Source organism: Aythya marila, assembly GCF_965140915.1.
Source record: "Aythya marila genome assembly, chromosome: 9".
Lineage (NCBI taxonomy): Eukaryota > Metazoa > Chordata > Aves > Anseriformes > Anatidae > Aythya > Aythya marila.
Window position 1 is genome coordinate 16,578,260 of NC_139050.1, and position 21,261 is coordinate 16,599,520.

Genomic DNA, 21,261 nt, shown 5'->3' on the forward strand with positions numbered 1-21,261 from the left:
GAGCACAACTGGCAGACCACGGACAGCTTTTACTGAAGTTCTAAAAGCTACAAAAAGGAACTTTGCTCATATAAATTAAAGGGATGTTCCAGGTACTGCCTGTCCTGTTTCACATATGATCGTTCATGCGGTATTGCCCTGTTTTAGTTAGACGCTCTCACTTTCTTAGTATGAAAAGAAGAAAGGCTATTTTTTTGTGACAAATTTGCTAATGCCAAGCTTGTTTGTATGTGAGAGTAATGGTGATGAAATTCAGGTGGGTAAGAGATTCTGGCTTCCCTACAGTAAAACCACAGGGATAATTTCCACACATGGATTATTATTTTTTTTTTGTCACCTAGTTAACAAAAGGTTTTACTGCTTGTGGACTGTGAATAGGCACTTTATGGTCTCTGGAACTAGTGATTTTGCTTGTGATACCCCCAATACAGAGAAAGTCTTGTATCTGAGTGTGCAGTCTCAGCAGTGGAACTGTAGGAGGCAGTGCAGTGAGCGTGTGTGCTGTTTTGTTTGCCCAGAGTAAACCATCGTAGGTTTAAATCAAGAGACTGTAGGTGATGAGAACTAAAGTTAGATACTCACATTGATTTAGCTTTTATTTATTTCCCTTTTTCTGTAGGATACAGTTTTGCAATAGTCATTGTTTATCACGGAACGGGAGGCGAAGATTTCTTATAAATTTATAGGATATTGCTTGCATAAATAAAACAATAGTATTTATGACCTCTTATAGCACAGTTACCTAGAATAATACAGACAGTAATCCTATGATACGGACATGGCTGCCATTCCACTATACATAGCTTACTTGTTCTTCTGTTTTATCAACTTCATTTTCTGTGAGCAGCAACGTGTCCAGCAGAATGGCTGATGATGCTTGGATAGGTGAATTCCTCAGCCTCATTGGGCTCTGGTACATTATGGGGTTAATCCCGTTTCTCATCCCGTGCATAACAAAGAGCTTGGAATTTTCTGTCACAGAATTCCTGAAAGAGATCCTGCTGGAACACTTCCGAAGGATCTTGGCAGGCTTTGTGGTCCCATAGTTGCAAGTGATATACCTGCTGAAAGCCTCCCTAAATGTTTTGTTGAAGAGTGTATAGACAAGAGGGTTCACTCCCGAGGAAATGTATCCTATCCAAACAAATATCTCCATCAGCTTTTGAAAAACTTCCTTGTTGCAGGAGTTGCACAGGACTGAACTTATGTTAGTTATGAAGAACGGGCACCACATCAACAAGAAAAGTAAAAATACAATCCCAAGAACTTTTGATGCCCTTTGTTCATTGGTTATGGTTTGCATAGACTTCCTCCCAATTGTAGACATTCTGCAGATGGGCATATCGTTGGACAAAGTCTTGTCCTTTCTGGAGCCGTTTAGCATGGCCACCTTTTCTGGTGAGTAGGAAGGTGTCGTGTCGCGCTGAAAAACCGTGGACACCGTTGACCAAGTCAAACGTTGAGGTGGCTTGTTGATCAAGTAGGCCTTCTTGCGTAGCACTTGGATTGTCAGAAAATAAGTGACTATCATGATAGCTAGGGGAATAAAGAACGCAGCCACTGATCCGTATAGAATAAAGTCATGAAAACGATCGGGCGTCAGAAGACACGTGATGTTTGTAGAGTTGCCATTTCCATCTTCAATGCCTCTGATAGGAACTGGGATAGCAATACCTAGAGGAGAAAAAACAAATACTTCAGTATATGGTGATTGCTTGTCTTATCCTTTCTTGGGTCTGAAGCCTCAGGGTCTCTAAATAAATTCCTGAACTCTGGAGTAGGCACAAGGGTTACTGAGAAAACATGAGTTGTTTGAGGGCCTCACGTGGGTAATTGGGAAAATAGTACTTTGTGAGACTTGGCAAGCTCAGCTTTAACAGAATGCCCTTTTAACGAGATTGGGACGAACCCTTAGAGGTTGAGGAAGCAGTATGAAGTTGCCAACTTCTCAAGTGTAAAACACATGAATTGCTTTGACTCTAGTCACTGCAATTAGTATGGCTTTTCCTCCCTTGAAATGAGTTTCCCTAATGCTCTTCACCTCCTTCCCTCTCCCTCTGCCCCCCTTTTTTTGAGGTAACCGTTGTACTTCTTGAAGGCTGGTTCTGTAAATACTTAAAACTTGTCTTTCCCTCTTATCTTAATGACATCAAGTGATTGAATACAGCTGATTTTTTCACCCTGCTTGACTGTGGTATATACAAGTAGTTAAATAGATGCCAGAATTATGCAGTGTGTGTATTTGAGATGGATTTGTTGTTTAAAGTCTCTTGGATATTTAAGAGTGTTTAAATGAGGCTAGCTAGCGAGCTCTGTAATTCACTGCTCATTTAAAAAAATTAAAAAAAATGTTAGCAGTCTTGTCTTTTAAATGATTTTTTTTTATAACCACTAAATTACAGTCAGAACTTCATTTGCCAGCAGTCTGACATCACAATGAAAACAACAGGTTCCTTGCTGTCTGGTGGAGGTTATTTGTGCTATGTTTCCTGATACCACTTAAAAATGTAGGTATTTACTGCAGTCCTCTGCTACTCTGCTTACCAAGGTTGGTCGGGGGCAGCAAGCAGAGAAGTGATTTACCCTTCAACCACTTGACCCCTTTCTTAAGTGGAGGCACACCTTCAGATAGAGCAAATGCTTAAAACAAGGATTGAATCAAATTAACCTTTGATTTCGAGAAATTTGGCTCAGCTGCAGGGTACTTTCATGTTAGATAAAAAGCAATGAAAAGTACAGCACTGATTAATAACAATACATTGGGTATTAAAAGGTCAGCTTGTAAGTGTGTTGTCTCATTAACAGTTTCCTTTTTTGTGATAAAATAGAAATATGTCTTTTCTCTTGTCATCATCACAGCTCTTCCAGAATTTTGTTCAAGTTGAAATTTCTGGGTTTAGGCACGTATGTCTAAGTCAAGAAGATGGATGTACCTATTCTTGTATGCGTCATTGGCCTAAAGTAATCCGGAATAATTTTGTTCTTCCTCTTGCATACAGAGCACAACAGCTCTATGCTTGTGGCTGCCTGCTATGCATTTTAGTTACTTGAATTCAATGTTTTCACCTCCTAGCTCATTTAAAAGACTTTTGTAAGCATTGAAAGCAAGCGATGTGCTACATACACAACAAAGAGAAGCTAATATCATAAATGTTTATACATTTGCATCCTTTATATCAACAGTTTGTTTTGGTGTTTTGTTTTGTTTTTGGCTTAAAGGTAGCCTTTCTGTATGATGTATTGCCAGTGCGTCTCAGTTTTCAGTGTGAATATTGCCAGCTGCTCACTTATCTTTCATTCTTTGGTGCAAGTAATTAACCTTTTCAAAATTTGTTTCATGAGATGATTGTAAGTAAGGCACTGTTTTTTAACAGCATATACTCAAGGCTTAAAATTACGTTTGGGACAGAATACTAGATTGTTTCCACAGAAACATGAAATCTTGCATTCCCAGGAGACATGCTAGCCATGCAGACGTTGTCTTCTGACTTTTGGGACCATAAAGAAGTGTGATGATTAGGCCTGCTCGGTGCTTGACCTTTCTAGTAAGCTTGATAAGGAGCAGATGTCCAGGCAGGTTTTTGATGTAGCTACACATGATCCAAGTGGTGGACTTAGACCAGCCCAGGTATTACGGTCTGCAAACCATATAGTACTTCGTCAAATTTGTCTTTGTGCCCAGCTTACACCTATTTTTTTGGACATGAGAAGCTTCTGTATTGCTTTTCCAGTTTCCGAGCCTCACATACCTATTGAAATGAGCCAAACGATGATGATTTTGATGATTGTTGTAGCCCATGAGTTGTACTGGCTAGCCTGGATTGGCTTTTTAATCGCAATATAGCGGTCTAGTGAGATGGCACAGAGGTGCATGATGGAAGCTGTGGAAAAGAGGACATCAAGGAACAGCCAGATAGGACACAAGGCAGCTGGAAGAGGCCAGGCATTATCTGAAAGAGAACAGAAAACTCATTAGAATCTTTTCTTGAGAGACTGTTTTTGGTGTGTAGGTTGTTGTTTTTTTGTTCCCTCCTTGGTATCAGTATCCTTAAAGTTCATAATTCTGCAGAAACTCAACTTTGCCACCACCTCAGTTGGATTGTAGTATTTTTCAGTTGACGTCTGATTGGGATAGTTGCCATCATCACACTGATCAGGATGTTTGTGTATAATAAATCTATCCCTATCGTTCTGTCCATTTTAGATCATAATCTCTTTGTGGTAAGGACTCTGGATTTTAAAAAATAAAAATAAAAAAATTAAATGGGCTAGGACTGTGTTCAGTGCTTGCACCCTGATTTTAAATGACTTTTTTCAGCTATGTATTTCTGTTAATCCTGTGATTCAAGACTGTATTAAATGCAGGAGGTAGTAGGTCATAATCAATGTATTAGTCATTGCAGAACCATGTTTGGATCTTGAAATTAGTGGTAATCTTGAGGAGCCTAATTGTGCAGAAAGTAAAAAGAAGCAGGGCTCTTCTGACTAGACATTTTATAAACATCGATGTGCTTTCTTGTACTTTTTTCCAAGAAGGATGATATGAATTTTTAATTTTTAATCCTGTTTCTGACAGCAGTTACCTGTCTCTCATGTTAATCTTCATAGCAAATGTATGGTCTGTCAACTGCATTGGGTCCAAGCTAAAAGTTTTGTGACGTTCAGTGTTGCAAAAGGCTGGTATTTTTATGGTATTGACTGATTTGCTTAAATTCTCCTTCCTTATAAAACTCAGCTGTGCTTGATCAGTAGGTTCATTAAAAGTACTGTCAGAGAACTTGGTTCTTTGTTGAATAATGACTAAGAAAAAAAAAAAAAGATATTTGTGACAAATGAAATTTGGTTTTAATCTCCTTATTCTGAATCTTGGGATGTTGTAATGCTTGATCCTGTCAGTGTGGTGACGGTGCAGCAGTTTGACATTAAAACATTTTTTCATAATGTGACTGGTAGATGGAAACAGCATGTTGCTAACTTGACTTGAGTAATAAGCCCCAGAAAACAGAAAATGGTGTAAAGACAGTATGTACTTTTCTGCATTGCTGCCCATGTTTGGAAACCTTTCCTGTTAGATAGAGAACGGGTCGATGAAGCGTTACGCTGGATGTCACCCATCCCCAAAGCAGGGGACTCCAGGTGAGGATGGTGTAGAAAATGAGGCAAAAAGGAAGACGGATGGTCTAGTTTAAAATCAGTAACCATTGAATTTTAATATCTAGCTGCGTATTTCCAAAAGTAGATATTTTAGTTAAAATTATGCTTCAAAAATGTCATACAGTTATGAGAAAGTCATAATTAGTATATTTTGAAATAGTTGCTCATGTTCATGATTTCTATCTACACTTTTAACTGGCAGTGAAGTGTGTTACCTCTGAACAACAAGATAAAGGAAATCAAAATGTTTTGTGGTTCACGCAAACAGAAAGCAAGCCAGAATAAAAAAGAAAAACAGTTAAATAATTGATTTGATGGGTTTTAAATGTTCTTGCTCACTCCAGAAAAGTAGAACTGTTTCTTGACTTACATGATGAGTGATTAGTTGAGATAAAATATGAATAATGGAAAGCGTATTCTACATCTTGAAGGACACACGGATAACACTGCTAGATTTCAAATGAGGAGCTAACACTTCTGTTCAGAGTGCTTACGTGCTGCTCCCTGGATTATAACTGCTTTGCTTTCTGGAGAATTGCAGCATAAAAAACTCTTTCCATTTGCAGTTAATTTGCCTTTTGCAAAAGAAATCCCTCAAATAGCTCACAACAGAAAGTGTTTTTCTTTTAAGTATAGATGTATTGAAACAGCTACCTGACACAGAGCAACTTTGATGAGTTGTAGGGCGTTTGTTAGTTGGGAAGTATAACTGAAGAGAGAAAGCTTTTTCCTTTTTTTCTTTCGAACTGCATGCAGAAGACAGTAAGGTTCTGCATTAGTGGCTATAGCATTGTGTACTGTTATATTTGTGTGTATGAGGTGATATTATCCATACAAAATCAGAGTAGGCAGTAAATGCAGTAGCTAATGAGTTGATGAATACGGTTATTAATTAAACATATATTTGTAGTGAAACTCTGATACCTGTAAGTCCTGAAGAATCACCTAGTCGTCTGGGATTCATATTTTACTTTGTTTCATTGTACACGTGTTAGAAGCTCTGTGCCTAGCCCTGAACATACTGTTCCAGGCTATGATTTTGTGCTTTCCTCATGTATATTATTGTTTGTCTGTTCTGTTAGTTCAGGAGTAGGGAAGAAGCAGAACATTAGTTTCACCTCAGGACCTCGAAGGCATGTCTGACCCTAAAGATACGACAAGCAGTCGTGTTTTTCCACTTTATAATTTAGGCTGAAGGTAAAGTGGGTGAGTCCTGTCAGAGCAGTCCCTACGGAGTTGCTAACAGGTCGTGCTTAGTTTGGATTGTTGGAAGTTCGGATTCTCCTATTACAGATCCACACTTCTAGAGGAAAAAACAAAGCATTAAATGGTTTACTCTGCTGGGATTCTCCACCTTTTTTTGTGGGGAATTGAAATGAGGATTTTAACAACTAGTGGATTTGATTTATTTATTTATTCAAATGCCTGTGTTAGCTGACAAATGTGCTGGCTTGAAAACCTGTTTGCTTTCTCTAGCTGTTGGGTGCTATAAGATAAAAAGATAGTCCTTACAATCCTGGTCTCAGACCCTCCTAAATGCAGCAGTGCTGCTGTTGTGCATTATTTTCCTTATTTCTAGTTAATACAAAATCAAATACGTATTTTAAGGTTTCTCTTGCACCTTAAGAAAAGTAAGATGAGCTTTTAACACAACTGTCTGCCCTTGTTTAATAGAATCTTTATTTCCAGAAAGATTTATTGATAGGAAATACATTGGAAATGTGTAATCCTCAAAACAAAGTACAGTATAGAAGTGCTGCTCTTGCTGTAAGCCAAAAGCTTTTTTTGAAGGCTTGGGAGAAAGCACCTATTGTGTGCATGCATAGGCATGATTGAGAGATCTTTAAACAGGCTTGGAAATTGTTCTTTTGCTATAGGGGCTCCTGAAATGTGTTGCTTGCAAGTGATTTAGTTATAGGAGTCATTTTGTTGCTGTTAGACAACAATGTTTTCACCAAGAAGGAAATCTGATGCTTTAATCGCCAACTGAGCTAAGCCTAGGCTTTAATCTTCAATTTGATGTGTGCGTGTTTGTGGTCTGTGTGTTTGTTGTTCACCCTCGTGGCAGCATTCGGCTTTGGGGACTTCATAGGCCTGGGATTTCTGGGCTGCTGCCTTGCTTTCGCACTCCCATGGCTGCTTGCTTTTATTTCTCCACTCCAATTGTAGTGTCAGCAGTGGTTTTTCACTGTTGTGCTGTTTTTTGACTTTTACCTAGGTATTCTTTTTATAAAAGTTGCTTTGTTGGAAATAAACCCTGGTTTTATTATTTATCTTTAGATTTGAGATATTGGGAAGTAGCCATCAATGAAATAAGTCCTTGTTACCACAAGCAAGAAGGAAAGGTTTGCCGTGGTTCAAAATCAATAACGGGGAAAGATGGTCAGAAACCTTTTGACAGGTCTCAAAAATTAGGGTTGGCAGCCTGGGACACACAGCTTTACCTTCTGAGTTTTAAGTGCATTTACGTGAGAATCGAGAATACAATTTAAAAGGTGGCACATACCCTGTCTGCAAGTAAACCACTGCCTATGAAGGCATGGACAACAGACTTTTTCCTGCTGCAGGCTTTGCAAATTAGAGGTTCCTTCTGAAGAATTTGCTAATTTCGCCATCTGATAAATAGCAACGTTTTTGTTTTGCTTTGGTATTTCTGTGGTAGTTCTGTGTGTTTATAAATTTTGGTAACTTCTGAAAGCTAGATTTCAGAGAATGCAATTATTTCCTAACACGCCTGCCTTTTTGTGGAAGAAATGAGAAGAATTTAGTAACCAATAAAAACAATGAATTGTTTGTATATTCTGCAACTTGTATTCTTAAATCAAAATCGCAGTGTATATTCAGACTGGAGAACATCTTAGTCACTGCTGGGAAGAAGAAATCTGCTGCTCATGGTATTATACCTGTGAGTTGGTTACAGATTTTTTATTTTTTTTATTTTTATTTTTTTTTTTTTTGAAAGAGCAGCTGCTTATCACAGTGACAGCCTATTTCTGAAGGTTTTCCTTTAAGCCTATCGTCAGGGCATGAAGCCAATAGCTGTAGTAGACTTTGAATTTGAACATTGTGACATTATTTTTTTTTCCAAAATCATTTAACGTGACCGCATTTTAGTTCACACCTTTTTCCTCAAATATTTTCCACATAATTAAATATCAGTCTCATCTGAAGCATAATATTTGTATTCTGTATCTAAAAACTGCACACAGCTATTTCGTTATAACAGAAACATTCCTGTGTGAAAGTGCCAGGAGGCCAGACTTAATTGGCTTTCTGACTATCAATTATTATTCTATGTTCAAGCAGTTATCTGGATAATGTAGCTTCAAGATTTGGACTTGTTCTGTACTCAGAAGTATGTTCTTGCTTCATTCCAGTAACTCCTTATGTTTTGCTCATGCTTTGGGCTTCTGTAAACACCTCAGCATCTTCTGCCAGTTGGTAAAGAGGCAAAGCAGCTTTTCTGGTCGGGAGCCAGAGAGAAATGCAAGATAGCAGTGGCTGAAACTGAAACGTGAAGGGCTGGTCACAATCTCATTTAGTTAATTGTCACTAATTTCACTGCTTTCTGGTATATTTCCTGCACTGTGAAAGATGCTTTTGTTTGTAAGATTCCTAGCATGCTTTAAACTGTTGTAACCAGGGTTTTGCACTAGATTAATTGAGAGATTAAGGAGCAATAGTCTCTTTATAAAGTTAAAAAGAAAGGGAGTTACTAGTTGAGCAAAATTTAAAAAGAAAAGAAAGAAACCACCCACACCTTCACAAAGCCCAGAACCTGCCCTCTCTTTTTATTGGTTGCTAGTCAAATACTAGTGCTTTTTATCTTAATAATTTTATTATTTCTTTTCATTAGTGTGGTCTTTGGCAGGAGCTAAGCACTTACAGTATTTGTATATTAGTACATGTTTACAGAAGTTTTTCACCTGTACATGTGCACATACATTATATCAATTGTTTTTGTAGGCAGTGGTATTTTTTTCAAGGTAGAAATCACAATTTTGGTTATATACATTCATTTATCTTTATAGAAACTGTTGCTTGAAATAATAAAAAAAAAAAAAATCTGCCTATTTTATGATATCAACCCTGAATTCTTCCGTCCAATTCATAGACTGTTAAGGGTGAAAGTCTGTACTATACAGAAATTCAGTGTCCTTTAATGAATAAACACATTTGTTAATAAAGTGATACCAGTCTTCTGCAGCAAACAAAAGCTACTGATGCACTTTCTGAAATGAAGTTTATAGTTGTTTGCTTGTTGCTTAGGCAACTTTTAGAGAGATAGCAAAGGAAACATGAACTCCTGCAGCCTTTCGTTATCTAGAGCCCGGTGGTATCTATACCTTAAAGATAAATCTGTAAATCCTTGAGCTTTTTGAAAAAACGATATCAGATTGCATTTTAAATTGTCTATTCTAGTGTCATACAGGTGGGAAAAAATATTCTTAAAGAAACTTCAGGAGTAAAAAAAAAAAAAAAAAAAAAAAAAAGACTTTTCCATGCAGCTGTTTCTGATTGGGTGTCAAAAGTAATATTTGAAATAAAGCTGGGCATGAGAAAATATGAAAAAGTCATTCTTCTTCTGTAATGAGTAAGTAGAAAGAAAATGTCACACCTGATGTGTAATCATATAAAATATATATATTTTATTCCCTGTGAGCCAAACTGAATGGTGAATCTGAGTCTTGAAGATCAGGTACATGGATGCATTGAGGCTGCCGTGGCTTGACAGATGAATTAATTCTATGGGACACTTTACAAACCATTTTTCCTAGGGCAGGAGAAAATCACTTTCCCTGAAACTGAGACTGGTAAAACTTGACATTGATGCTTCCAGGAACCATCTCTGACTGCTCACGGAGTATGGAATTGATATCAAGATAAAACGAGGTGGCTCTTAATCCCAGAGAGTTAAAAACTGTTCAGTTTAGTTATTTTAGCCCAGATCACTTAGTGTCACATTTCTAAGAGGACACTGACTGCAAGTAATGTAATACCCAGTAGAACAGATCTCAACATTGTGCTGAAGTTATTAAAAACAATGATCAACTGCACAAATGTTCCCATGTCCCTGTCTGATTTAGTTCTAAGTCTCAGGTGCTTTTTGGATGGTTTATTTCAAATCAAAGAACATAGTGGGTATACTTCCCATAAAGACATTAGACTATATTACAATTAGAGGAAGGAAAGATTTTGGAGCCCTTATCCGAGTGATTTTTAAAATCCTATTAGTGTAAAGCAAACAAATTTTCTGTTTAAATTAGACTTCCAAGTTTGTGCCCAGGATGCTTGCCTGATGAAACAAACGCACTGTACTTACCAAACAGTATTATGAGAAGGGCAATCGGCATCACAAACAGTCCCACGAGCAAATCTGCCACTGCCAAGGATGTTAAAAAGTAGTTGGTAGCATATTGCAACTTTTTCTCCAGAGACACGGCCAGGATAACGAGAATGTTCCCCCCGATGGTGGGGATGATCACCAGCAGGAACAGCAAAGCCGCCCAGCGCACTTTGTTCCCTTGCTCATCATTCGGGTAGTTCTCTTTGGGTTCTCCTGTTACTGAGAGGGGTGACAAAGATCCATTGTCAGCTCCAGACCCGTTCAAGAAATGTAAAGGATGGGACATGTTTGTTTCCAGCAGAATATATTCAGGAGCCGTATTTTGGGCAGAAATTGCGTACGGTGTAAGACTTCACTGCGCCTCTCTGGTCCAGGATGGTCCTGAAGAAAGGCCAGCATGGTCAGTATGGTGAACTGGTCATCTGCTATTTTGAGCCACAGTAACCATGTCAGAGCTGGTATCCAATTTTTTTTTTTTTTTTTTTATCCTGTGCGTTGCTGAGCGCAGTTAGTTCTTAAAAATGAAAATCTTGTCTTGTGTCCATCTCTGGCTGCTCAGGTTCGGTGGTCCCGTCTCCTCTTTAAAGTGAGGTTCAGCTTTCAGACGATCACACGAGAGAATTCAATAGCTGAGAAAAGTAAGCAGTGCATTAGCTCCAGTCTTTTACTGCTGTAGGGGAAAAAAAAAGAAAAGTGATAAGATGAATTTGGATGCCAAACGGTTCCCTCTAGCTATAGAGTACGTAGATTTGCTCTTTCTAAGTACAAACTGATGCAAAGACAGATGCTCGCGTTGTGTGTATGCAACTCCTCCTCTCCCCAGTGTCTAGTCTCCAGCAGCGTGTGCGTAGGCAGACGGCAGTTCCCATATTTCCCCTTATTAAGAATCCTATTTCTCCACAGAGGGTCACCCCAAAAATATCTTCAGAAATGATGTATGAGGCTTCGGTTTTAATGTCTACAGTTCCTAATTTATCAGGTGAGGGTCAGGAAGCTGTAGACAATAAAACACTGGTGACAGTCTCAAGGGGACAGTAAAGATTTATGGAACTGAGACATCTAAATTTACCCATTACTTGAAGGGGGGGAGTGAGTAAACCTCCTTTTGTTTTTGTAATCTGAGCAGGGCTTTTATTAAGCACAGCCTTTTTTTTTTTCTCTCTCTCTCTCAACTCTGCTGAAGACTTAACGCTTACATTTCCCTGTTCAAGCAGACACTAAGCCAGTTGTCGTGTCGATAAGCTGAACACACTCGGGTACTGGCAAGATTTGATATGCTGTAATTTTCAGGTGAAGAAAGCCTTACCTTTTTTTCTTGGATTTCAGTAGAGTTCACTTTATATCCAGGATGATCCTTTGTAAATTATTGTTCTTTTTCATCATGTGATGGATTTTAAGATGCTTTTCACTGTTTTCTAGAAAGCAAGTTGTTCATTTGGTTTTGTTTCTTATTCTTTTCTGAAGTGTCTCTCTTTGCCTGCTTTTGTTTAGCACTTATGTTTCTTTTCACTCTAAGATTCAGAATTTCTCTTTCGGGAAAACTATCTTCCTTATCCAGGTATTTTCTCCAGCTCTTGAATGGAGGAAAAAAAGTGTTCTTGCTGCATTTAAGAAAGATAAAAGTAAGATTCTCTTTTTTCTGCCTTTCCATTCTTTTGATGATTTCATTTAAGTAGTTAGCACAGTCTCAGTGCGATTTTCTTTGTTTGTTAGGAAAACTTGCAGTCCTCTGCTACTGCTGTTTGCTGATTGATTCATTCCAGTGCATCCAGCTCCGTGCCTGAAAGCAGGGAAATAAATGAGTGGGGGCTCGGCTGGAAAAAAGCCAGAGAGGGTTAATTGATTGAGCGCTCCAGCACTCTAATGTATGCTCCTTGTAGCTCTGTCAGGGTGTGCAGACCCTGCAAAGAACCCTTCCTGCTGGACTATTGGGACTACATGCAGGATAGCGTGTGTGCATACGCGCTCCCGCTCTCCCTCAGCTCTCTCTGCTTGGAAGCAGTTAACCCTAAAGAGTTCTACCGCCATGTAAACACTCCAATGAGCACACTGTTTTAAGTGTGTGGGCTGTGATTTTCAATCTTTCTACATGCAGCTGCTTCTTATTACTGCGAGTGTTCTCTTTTGTTACCTTCCAACTTTCAGTCAGATGTGTGTGTAGTCTCTAACTTCATGCATTTCTGCATAAAAATGGAAATAGAGTTCACTTCCAAGGACATTAGCTGGACAATTGTGTAAGAGTCACTGAGTTTAAGGCCAGAAAAGACCGTGAGATCACGGTCTGGCCTCTGGTATATTACTGGACGTTACAGTCCCTGAGTTGTTCAGTGCTCTCACCAGGCTCAACCTGGGAATTGGATCATCGAGGAACTACAAATCAATTCATATTTGTTTAGAAAGCAAACAAAAACTTCTTTTGGATACAGCTACTTTGGGGCTAAAGAGAGAAAGCTGCTGTCAGAAATGAACAGAAGTATTTAACTTTTTCAGATAGCACTGTAGAATTTCCAGAGAAGTAGTTATAACTTGTTCCTTTTTTTTTTTTTTTTTTTTTCCTCGTTAAAGGAAACTTTTGGTAAGATTTCACGATGTCTTCATTTTCAATTGACTTTTGACATCTTTATTCTTCAGAAAGTCCTATCTTAGGAAATAAAGATGAATCCAGCTATGGTAATTGTTTCCTTATGTGACCACCTCCCCATTGTCACCTCTGACAGCACTGACAGAGCACATGCAAGGGAGTGAATACATACAGATACAGGAACGGGGATGGAGCAATACTGTATTGGACTAAGAAGCTTTTAGATTCCATTTTCCTTAATCTCAACTTTGTCTAATCAGCTTCTGTACTATTTTATGAAATTTGAAGGCTCTCCTAGCATTAATTTAACTGGAGTGAAATCTTTACCTTTTAAATTTTCTTTTGGATTAAACACGGCCAGTTTTCACTCCTTCTGATTGTGCAGATGAAGCTTGTTTTCCTTCATCATTAATATCAGAGCTATTTTTGTCCGTGTTGAAAAGCGGCTGGAACTATTGCCACTTTCTGGTGACAGAAATATTGGCAGGATGGTCTAAATAATGAATGTGCGGGGGAAAAAAAAAGTTCCACAGTAAAACCACTGAAGTATAGTAAAAGATAGATTAATCCTTTAACTTCAGTGGTCTACTTGTGGGTATATGGCATGTGCTGATCTTCACATCACATCCCCAGATTTAAAGAACAGAGTTAAAAGCTCTGGGAATTTAAAAACAGACGATGCATCTATCAGAAACCAGCTCATCATGAGCATTGTGTACTGATGTAAGCCTGTGCTGGCTCTGAAGCATTATCTATAAAGTGGTTTGTTGTTTTTTTTCTTCTTATATTTTGTCTTTCACAGTGCAGTAGCACTATCCTTCAATCACTTCAATGTGGGGGAAGTATCAGTGTTAGAAATGCAATTTTGTCAGCTTGAGTTCTGCATTATAAATTTCCTTCACAGATCTTAACCACATCTGAGAAACATCTCTGTAGGTTGCTGCATTAAAGAGTTGTTTTCGTCAAAGTGAAAATCAAGCGTTCCCACTTCTCTGGAATGCCTCATTGGATTTTATAATGTAATTTATATGATGAAAACATCTCTTTAGCTGCTAAAACGGCTAAATTAAACAAATTGGGAGGGGGGAGGCACTTAGAAGCACCACCTGAAGGCTGTACTGTTGCTTGCAGACCGGTGTGATGAAAGCATTCGTATCTAATTGAAAGGGGAAGGATTTGTTAATACAGATGAAAACAATTTTCTTAGGACCTCTCAGAGGACGAGAGTTTGGTTATGTGTCGGCTCGTACAGCACGAAAGCTTGCTTTGTGTGCTGTTTCGTTTCAGATGGTGAGAGCTTATCTGCCTTTTGTGATGTTTTTTTGAACCTTCCCAGGCTTGAATAATTTCTGAGAAACGTACATGCCTGTGTATCTGTGACAGATCTCAAGCACACAGTGAAGAGAGCTTAGCTACTCACTAGGCCTTTTCTGTAGGCCCGTGCCCAGCCCCTTTCCTGTATTAAAACCTAGGCCTTGCTAAGATGGTCTACAGTAACCTGAGTGTTTGAAGTGTGCACAGATCCCCCTGCTATTATTTCTGTATTCACATTGCCCATGCTATTGCATTGTAATGGGGCAATATCTACGTTAGACGTGAGCTGTTGCTGGTGACAGAGCTGTTTGGGAGGTGCATAACCCTACAGTTCAAAGCTGTGGCTTTCTGCAGCTCTCAGCCTGGTCCTCCTGGTGGTGGGAGGCCTCCTGGAAGTTCTCATCCATCAGCAGATCTTGGGTGTGCAACTGGGAGGCACTGCAGAGAAAGACATTGAGGAGAACCAGCCTGTGTCGCGTGAGATAGCTGCAGGAAATGCCTGCCATGGGAATCGCTTGGATCCTTTCTGTCAAGAGAGAAGGAGAGGATTTGCACCAATGCTTAATGTACACTGAAATATGTCAACTTGTTGCATTTTTCTCTGCATTTTTCTGTGTTGTTTCCTATTCATCTCTCTCCATCAGAAATGACTGCAAACTGCAATTAGACATCTACATTCCTCCCTTATTAACTCATTCTTGTATGAAATGAAATATCTATTAAGCTTTTCCTTTTGTCACTGGACAAGAACAGCAATGTGTAGAAATAGTACTGTATCAAACGATTAATTCCTGCCCAATAGTTTAGAAAGTTTATAAATATTTTGAATAACGTGAAATATGACTGGCGAGACTTAATGAGGAACTTAAAAGATATATTTGACATTTGTTCTTTAACATTTCATATTTCACTTAGTTGTAAAGCCCTTAAATATTTAGACTAAAAAATAAATGCATGTTACTGATGCTTCAGACACTTCCATTTTTAGTCTCAATTGCAAGAGCAATCTGATGGCTTATTTTCAGCATTCTGTTTATTTACTTATTGATGCTAGCTTTTATACATAAACATGGTTTCATGTTCAGATATTGCTAAAATAGAAATGGCAATAATCCTCCACCCTTCAAGATGTGTTAAGTCATAAAATTGCGGATAAATTGCACAAAGGTGTTCGAATGTGATTCTAACTGGGATGTAATCTAAGAAACTAAGTGCTTCAAAATGTGGCAATCAGAGCTTTTAGCTTGTCTTGTGGTATGGGTGTATGCTTCTTGGACAAAAAAAAAGTTAAACGATCAATGTATCTAACCGTGTTTCTTAACTTTTAGTGTGCCAGTAAGGCTCTTGTAGGCAAATCTTGAAAAGAATTGATTCTGCATCTGCACATCTAATTTATGTTTAGAAAAGCCACAAGGTAGAGATACCTTACAGATTCCAAGTAAAGCTACATTAAAAAACAAAACACAGCAAACAAAAAAAAAATACTACTTCCTTTAGTTTTCACAAACTCTAGGGCAATTAAAAGCTAACTATCAGCCCTTATATATAATACTTATATATAGAGATCTCACGTTTAATTCACATTTAATTATAACCATAAAGGAGATGAATATCCCTAGGAAGGAGATCAAAGCTGCGGCTAAAGTTGAGGTCACTGGGCAGTAGTTAGGCAGCGCCTGTCCATTTCAGTAAAGATTCAAAATCCTCAGTTAAGTAGGATGTTTGTTTCTTGTGGTGGTTTTGAGAGGAACCAGTTGGTGAGTAAAACTAATAAAATGCTAGCTGCTATGTTTTGCTGATAATCTCTCATTGCTGTCGTGGTGCATCTTAATTTTTTTAAGGTTTTGTTTATGGCTTCTCAAACAAACCAAACTGAACCTTGGAGCGAGTCCTTCATCTGCAGGCCAAACATCACAACAATAAAACTTATCCTGGCATCGGTTGGAAACAAATCTGTAGCCAGCTACTGTGTAGAAGTCTATAGAAAAAAAAAAAAAAAAAAAACCTTGTGAAGTTTCTTTGGCTTATTTTATTTCCTGATAACATAAAGGATGAAGTGAGGCAAATTATGATGCTGTTTTTTGGATATGGGCGTGGATTCATTGACATTTGTTTTGATGGCTTACGTAGGAGCAGTTGAGCAATTCTCAAATGAAAATGAAGGAAATAATCAGGCAGTTCTTTTGTTGTTTTACTGTTGTAGTAAAATGTAATTGCAAAAGCAAACTGCTTGAGCAAAACCAGCATTAGGAATAAAGGAAGGAACCGGTGCATTAAAGATAATTTGGTTTAAAAATAGACATGGGGCTGTATATCTTAGAAAGATGGGCAGTTTAGAGATGTGCCTCAGCCTTTAATGTAGGAATTTGTGCGATGGAATTACTGGCTTCTGTTACGGGAAGATCAGAATAGAGGACCATGATATGTTGCCTCACAATATATTAAACATACTCCAGGCTTAGAGTTTTTCCTCTGACTTTTAAGAGGAGGGGAGCCTGCAGATGAAACTTCTCCCCACTAGATTTCCAGATGTTGTTCTGTTTTTTCATGCGTTGTTATCATCTGTTTAATTTGCAGTAACAACCGATGTCCTTACTAACACTAGGAGTATCCAGTTGCTGAGTGTGACCACTGATACGCTGTGGTGGAGGTGTCCAGCAGGGAGCTGGAGGGGTGCAGTAGGTTTGGGAACCAGCATGGGGTCTGGTCCCGGTGGAGTGGAAGCTTCCTCCAGCAGCAGCAGCAGAGCTGCCTCCTGGTTGTGCTGAATGTCAAGTCTGCAGTTTGCATGGCTTAAGTGAGGGCTGGAAACCTCGGGCTAGTAGAAGGAGAGCAGGATCACTTTCTAACCATACTCCTCAATTGGATTACCGGTTGGAAATAATGCCACAGGAGCAGGGTTGCAGGCTGTAACTGCATATGAGAGCGTTTTAAGTTTTTTCCTTTGATCGCTTGACAGAATTGTTTTGAGTTTTATGAATTTTACTAAGTGTGGTTTGGGGTTTATATTGGGCAACAGGGTGTAAGATTTTGTAAAGCATCTCAGCAACAGAGTGAGCAAACAAATGTTACAGCTGTAACTTCAATGCCAGCAGTGCTCTTGTACATTGAAGTCCTGTTCCTCTGATAAGCATTTTTACAAGGCTCTTCAGACTCCTCTACCTGCTTGTGATTCTGCCTTCTACTTCTCTAATAAGCGGGAAAGCACTTTTTGAAGGTTGCAGGGTTGAGAGGGCTGTGGGACCGAGGGAAGTGGTGGGGTCCTTTCAGTAATTTCAGCTCCCGAAGTGGATTTACAGAAGGCCACCTGTCAGAATGTTTGACTGTTTTATGGGTAGATATGAGACAAAAGCATTCACAATAAAGGCTACAAATAATGTAAATCTGACTAGGAATTCTGTATTCAATTGGTGTGCATTCATCTTGATTTTATAAAAAAAAAAAAAAAAAAAAAAAAAAAGCTATGCTGGAACTTCTGACCCTGCAGACACAAAAATCCATCCAAGTTAATGATTCTATAAAATTCAGCTTTCTGAGCAGGAATTTTATGATTAATGCTTCAAAGTGCATAATTACATCTTTGCCAGAAGATGTTTTTCTCTTCTTTGGCTCACAATCTGCCTGTTCAACATTTGCTGAAGTTAAGCAAACACAAAGGTGTTAAGAGTCTTTGTTCAAGAGCTGAAATCTTCCGTGCAGCTGAATGCTTGCGCTCGTTTATTACAGGATTTGTGCTTCCCAGTCTCCACATCAGCTCATTTTTAGTAAACGTTGTCAGCATTCAAGCTATTATTTGACCAACAGACTGACAGGTAGTTTTAAATGTGCCTTTTAGTTTATAGTCTTCACTTCTGCTGCTTGCCTGTGGGACAGATTTGTTTTGTTTCCCAGCTTTCCTTTGCTTAATGTTCATCATGGTTGAACCGCAGAGGCAGCAGAGCTTCCAGCTATTCCCTTCTTCTTGTGTGTGGTGGTGTTTTTTTCTTGTATCCCCCACCCCTGGTGTTTTAGGAAAGACTCATAAAAAATAGATTGCTGGTGGGTTGAGTAGCCTGTGAAACGTGGGTGCCTTCAGGTCCCTTCTGCGGTGCCTGAAGCAGGGCTGGAGCTTGGGTGGGTGCTGCTTGTCTGCGATAACAGAAGAAGAAGGGAGTGTAAGCAGGAGTTTAGGACTAGTTGTCAGAGAAGACTGGGAGAAGCATTGAAATGGGGAGAGATAATAGCTGGAGTAGAAATGAGCTGATCTGCACAATGCAGAATTGATGTACATGGTTATATGAATTTGTCTTGGGTCCTCAGTCACAAGAAACAAAAGGAATATATTATTGCTTTGAGGTGCCTTTACCTGTTTTCAATGATTCAGGGATGCATTTAAATAAAAACAACGCTGGAGCATACTCTGTAATATCATTCCTACGTCTTGAGTTGATTGAACACTTTGATAGATGCCTAATAATACAAGGTGATGATTTATAGTTCCCGTGTACCACAGCTACTGCCTCCCACCTTCATCTTTCATTATGGCAAAGGTGAGAAGAATAGAGCCAATATCACAAACTGCGAACTGAATGCCAAGAGCCAGGAACACCTTAGTTTTCACTTGTACGTTTTGATCTGAAATAGGTTTATAGTCAAAGTAAATTATTTGCAAGACTGTATTTAGGATTGCAAGCGTGGCAGATACAGAGCTAGTCCAGGCTGCGAGGCAGTGAAATGGAGTAGATAACCGGAAGATATCCACTTTGAAACTGGCTGTAATTTAATCTCTTGCAATTTATAGTTTCCCATCTTTCCTTTCATGAGCATGTACTTGCCAAATGCATTCTTGCGTTGCTCTTGTGTTTGTGGTGTCATGAGATTGGGTGGATTGAAAAGATGAGCTGTGGTGGATGTGCTTGCAGTGCCTGTGAGTTCAGAATGCAGATGTGTATGAAACGTGCTTATTTTAAAAACATTTTTGTCTTTGCTGCATTAGAAATGCTAAAACAGACAGTGTACAATGTTGTGAAATGTCTCATAGAGCATCAAAATTAATTGAGTGATCAATACAACTACAAAGACAGGAGGAAAATGAGTATATATTTATACCTGCAAATGAGCTTTAGAATACTTCAGAAATATTTGATATTTACGAGACTCTTTGCATTAGCGATGTGTGCTTCTTGCTGTAGGAAATTAAGGGCTTTCTCTCATCTTTCCTAGCAGAGGGCTTGGAGTTCTGTTACAGTAATGGCCAACAAGACGTATCTCAGATGGTGAGGCATGGGACATACACTCCAAGTTCAGATCTCTTAAAAGACAGCAACATCACAGAATGATATTGTGAGGAGGCAACAGTACACATCTCTGGTACTCTGTTTGGAAGTACATTTATCAAAATTCCCTCACAAGCCCTGACTGTGAGTGTTAGGTGGAGGTGAGGAGGAGTGAGAAGAAGCAGTAGTTGCAAAAGGCAGTTTGGAATCCACCAAGCTGTCCATCCACCAGGATTTCTGAATACTGGAGGTGGTTTTGTGTCTGCCGATGGAAGGTTTAGTACTGTGTGTCTCACAGAGCATACACCTGGGAGTAGAAAGTCAGTCACAACAGTGTGATTTCTAGAGAGAAAGACCTCAGTCTCAATATGTATGTCATTCTGCTGGGTAACTTTTTAATGTCTCCATAAAAAGTAGACACTAAAAAGGAAGATCTTAAGAGTGGGAACTGTGTGTCATATCTGCTAGGATGGGGAAGTTTATTCGTTTGTGCTCTCTTCCCAGTTCTTCTCTTGAGTCCACCTGTTCCACTCCTCCAGATATATTTTGAGAAATGCAAGCATATTGCGTGGAAGGACAATTTAAGTTTTCCAATATGAGCAAAGTAAAGTCTCCAAATTTTAAAGAACAATAATAAGAAATAACATTCTCTTTTGCCTTTCTTTAGGACTCCTGAGCAGTGTCCAAGTGTGGTTTCTTTGCTGTCAGAGAGCTACAATCCCCACGTGCGTTATGGAGCTGCCATGGCTTTGGGTATCTGCTGTGCGGGCACTGGAAACAAGGTGAGGACCAGTAGTCATCCACTCTTTCTTCAGTCTCCTTCCACAGCAACATTTGTGCAGAAATGTCATGCACATAGATCAGATTTCTTGCACGTGCACACTCCTAGCCAGCTGGAGGAAAGCAGTACTTCTTTACATTTTTTAACTGTCCTGGGCATAAAGACTCTTTTCCTGCTTGTGCAGAACAGATAAAGTAGAAGAATGTTTTTATACGTTATTGCCACATTCTTGGAATTTTATCTCTAAAACTTTTCTTGGAGTTTTTTTTACTGTCAGTTGCTACTCAATATTAAATACATATTCAGTACTCCAAAATCATTATTCTTTGGAGCTGATTCTGTACACATCACTTCAGAGGAGGATGGGGGATGTAAATGATGGGAAAAGAGCAAGTACTTTGCATAACTCCTAGTTCCTTTCTTCTTTTCTGTGGTACATAATTCACAGAAGATAGAGTGAAGTGCAATGAAATGTACCGTTTTTTCAGTGAATAATATACAGCCAGTAAATTTTACTCTCCATTTATAAGTATTGGTAAAAGATAACTCTCACAGTGGGTGGCAGTGGGCTTTTAGAGCAGAAGGATTCCCACTTCTGTAGGATGTGAGTGCTCAGTGTGGGACAAGCAGCAAGTAAACTCTGGGATAAGCTTCCTTGCTTTATCCACATAAGTATGCAGTCTGTACTGGTAACGAATCAGTTTTGAGATAGGTAGATTGACCACATGAAAATATTATTTCATGCTTCTGAGTTTTTGATAAAACTCTAATTTATCTGTATCATCCCTTCCTCAGCTAGTATTAAACATTAGTTCTTTGGCTCTTGCAC

The 21,261-nt window shown here is 38.9% G+C and overlaps 2 protein-coding genes across 3 annotated transcripts in view; one reads left to right on the top strand and one right to left on the bottom strand.

Moving 5' to 3' along the window:
- The window catches only part of PSMD1 (proteasome 26S subunit, non-ATPase 1), a 71,244-nt gene that overhangs the window by 24,861 nt on the left and 25,122 nt on the right, over positions 1 to 21,261 (top strand). Inside the window, exon 17 of the mRNA XM_082767025.1 lies at positions 20,319 to 20,433. Within this exon, the coding sequence (XP_082623151.1) occupies positions 20,319 to 20,433 (115 nt within the window). The remainder of the gene's footprint in view (positions 1 to 20,318; positions 20,434 to 21,261) is intronic.
- Positions 597 to 12,454, bottom strand: HTR2B (5-hydroxytryptamine receptor 2B). Of its 2 annotated transcripts, none has more exons than XM_082767027.1 (4): positions 11,808 to 12,454; positions 10,478 to 11,130; positions 3,750 to 3,950; positions 597 to 1,674 (listed from the first exon to the last, which is right to left on the bottom strand). In XM_082767027.1, exons 2-4 carry the CDS (start codon positions 10,785 to 10,787, stop codon positions 794 to 796), a joined length of 1,392 nt encoding a protein of 463 aa, XP_082623153.1. In that variant the 5' UTR covers positions 10,788 to 11,130; positions 11,808 to 12,454; the 3' UTR covers positions 597 to 793. The 2 variants fall into 2 exon arrangements, with proteins under 2 accessions (XP_082623153.1, XP_082623152.1); XM_082767026.1 differs by having other exon boundaries at positions 10,478 to 11,171.

Excerpts from the sequence above, each read along its gene's own strand:
- HTR2B (XM_082767027.1), bottom strand. The coding sequence starts at position 10,787 with ATGTCCCATCCTTTACATTTCTTGAACGGGTCTGGAGCTGACAATGGA. Across the intron at positions 3,951-10,477 it reads CCTTCTCATAATACTGTTTG|ATAATGCCTGGCCTCTTCCA; the intron begins GTAAGTACAGTG and ends GTTCTCTTTCAG. Across the intron at positions 1,675-3,749 it reads CGTTTGGCTCATTTCAATAG|GTATTGCTATCCCAGTTCCT; the intron begins GTATGTGAGGCT and ends TTTCTCCTCTAG.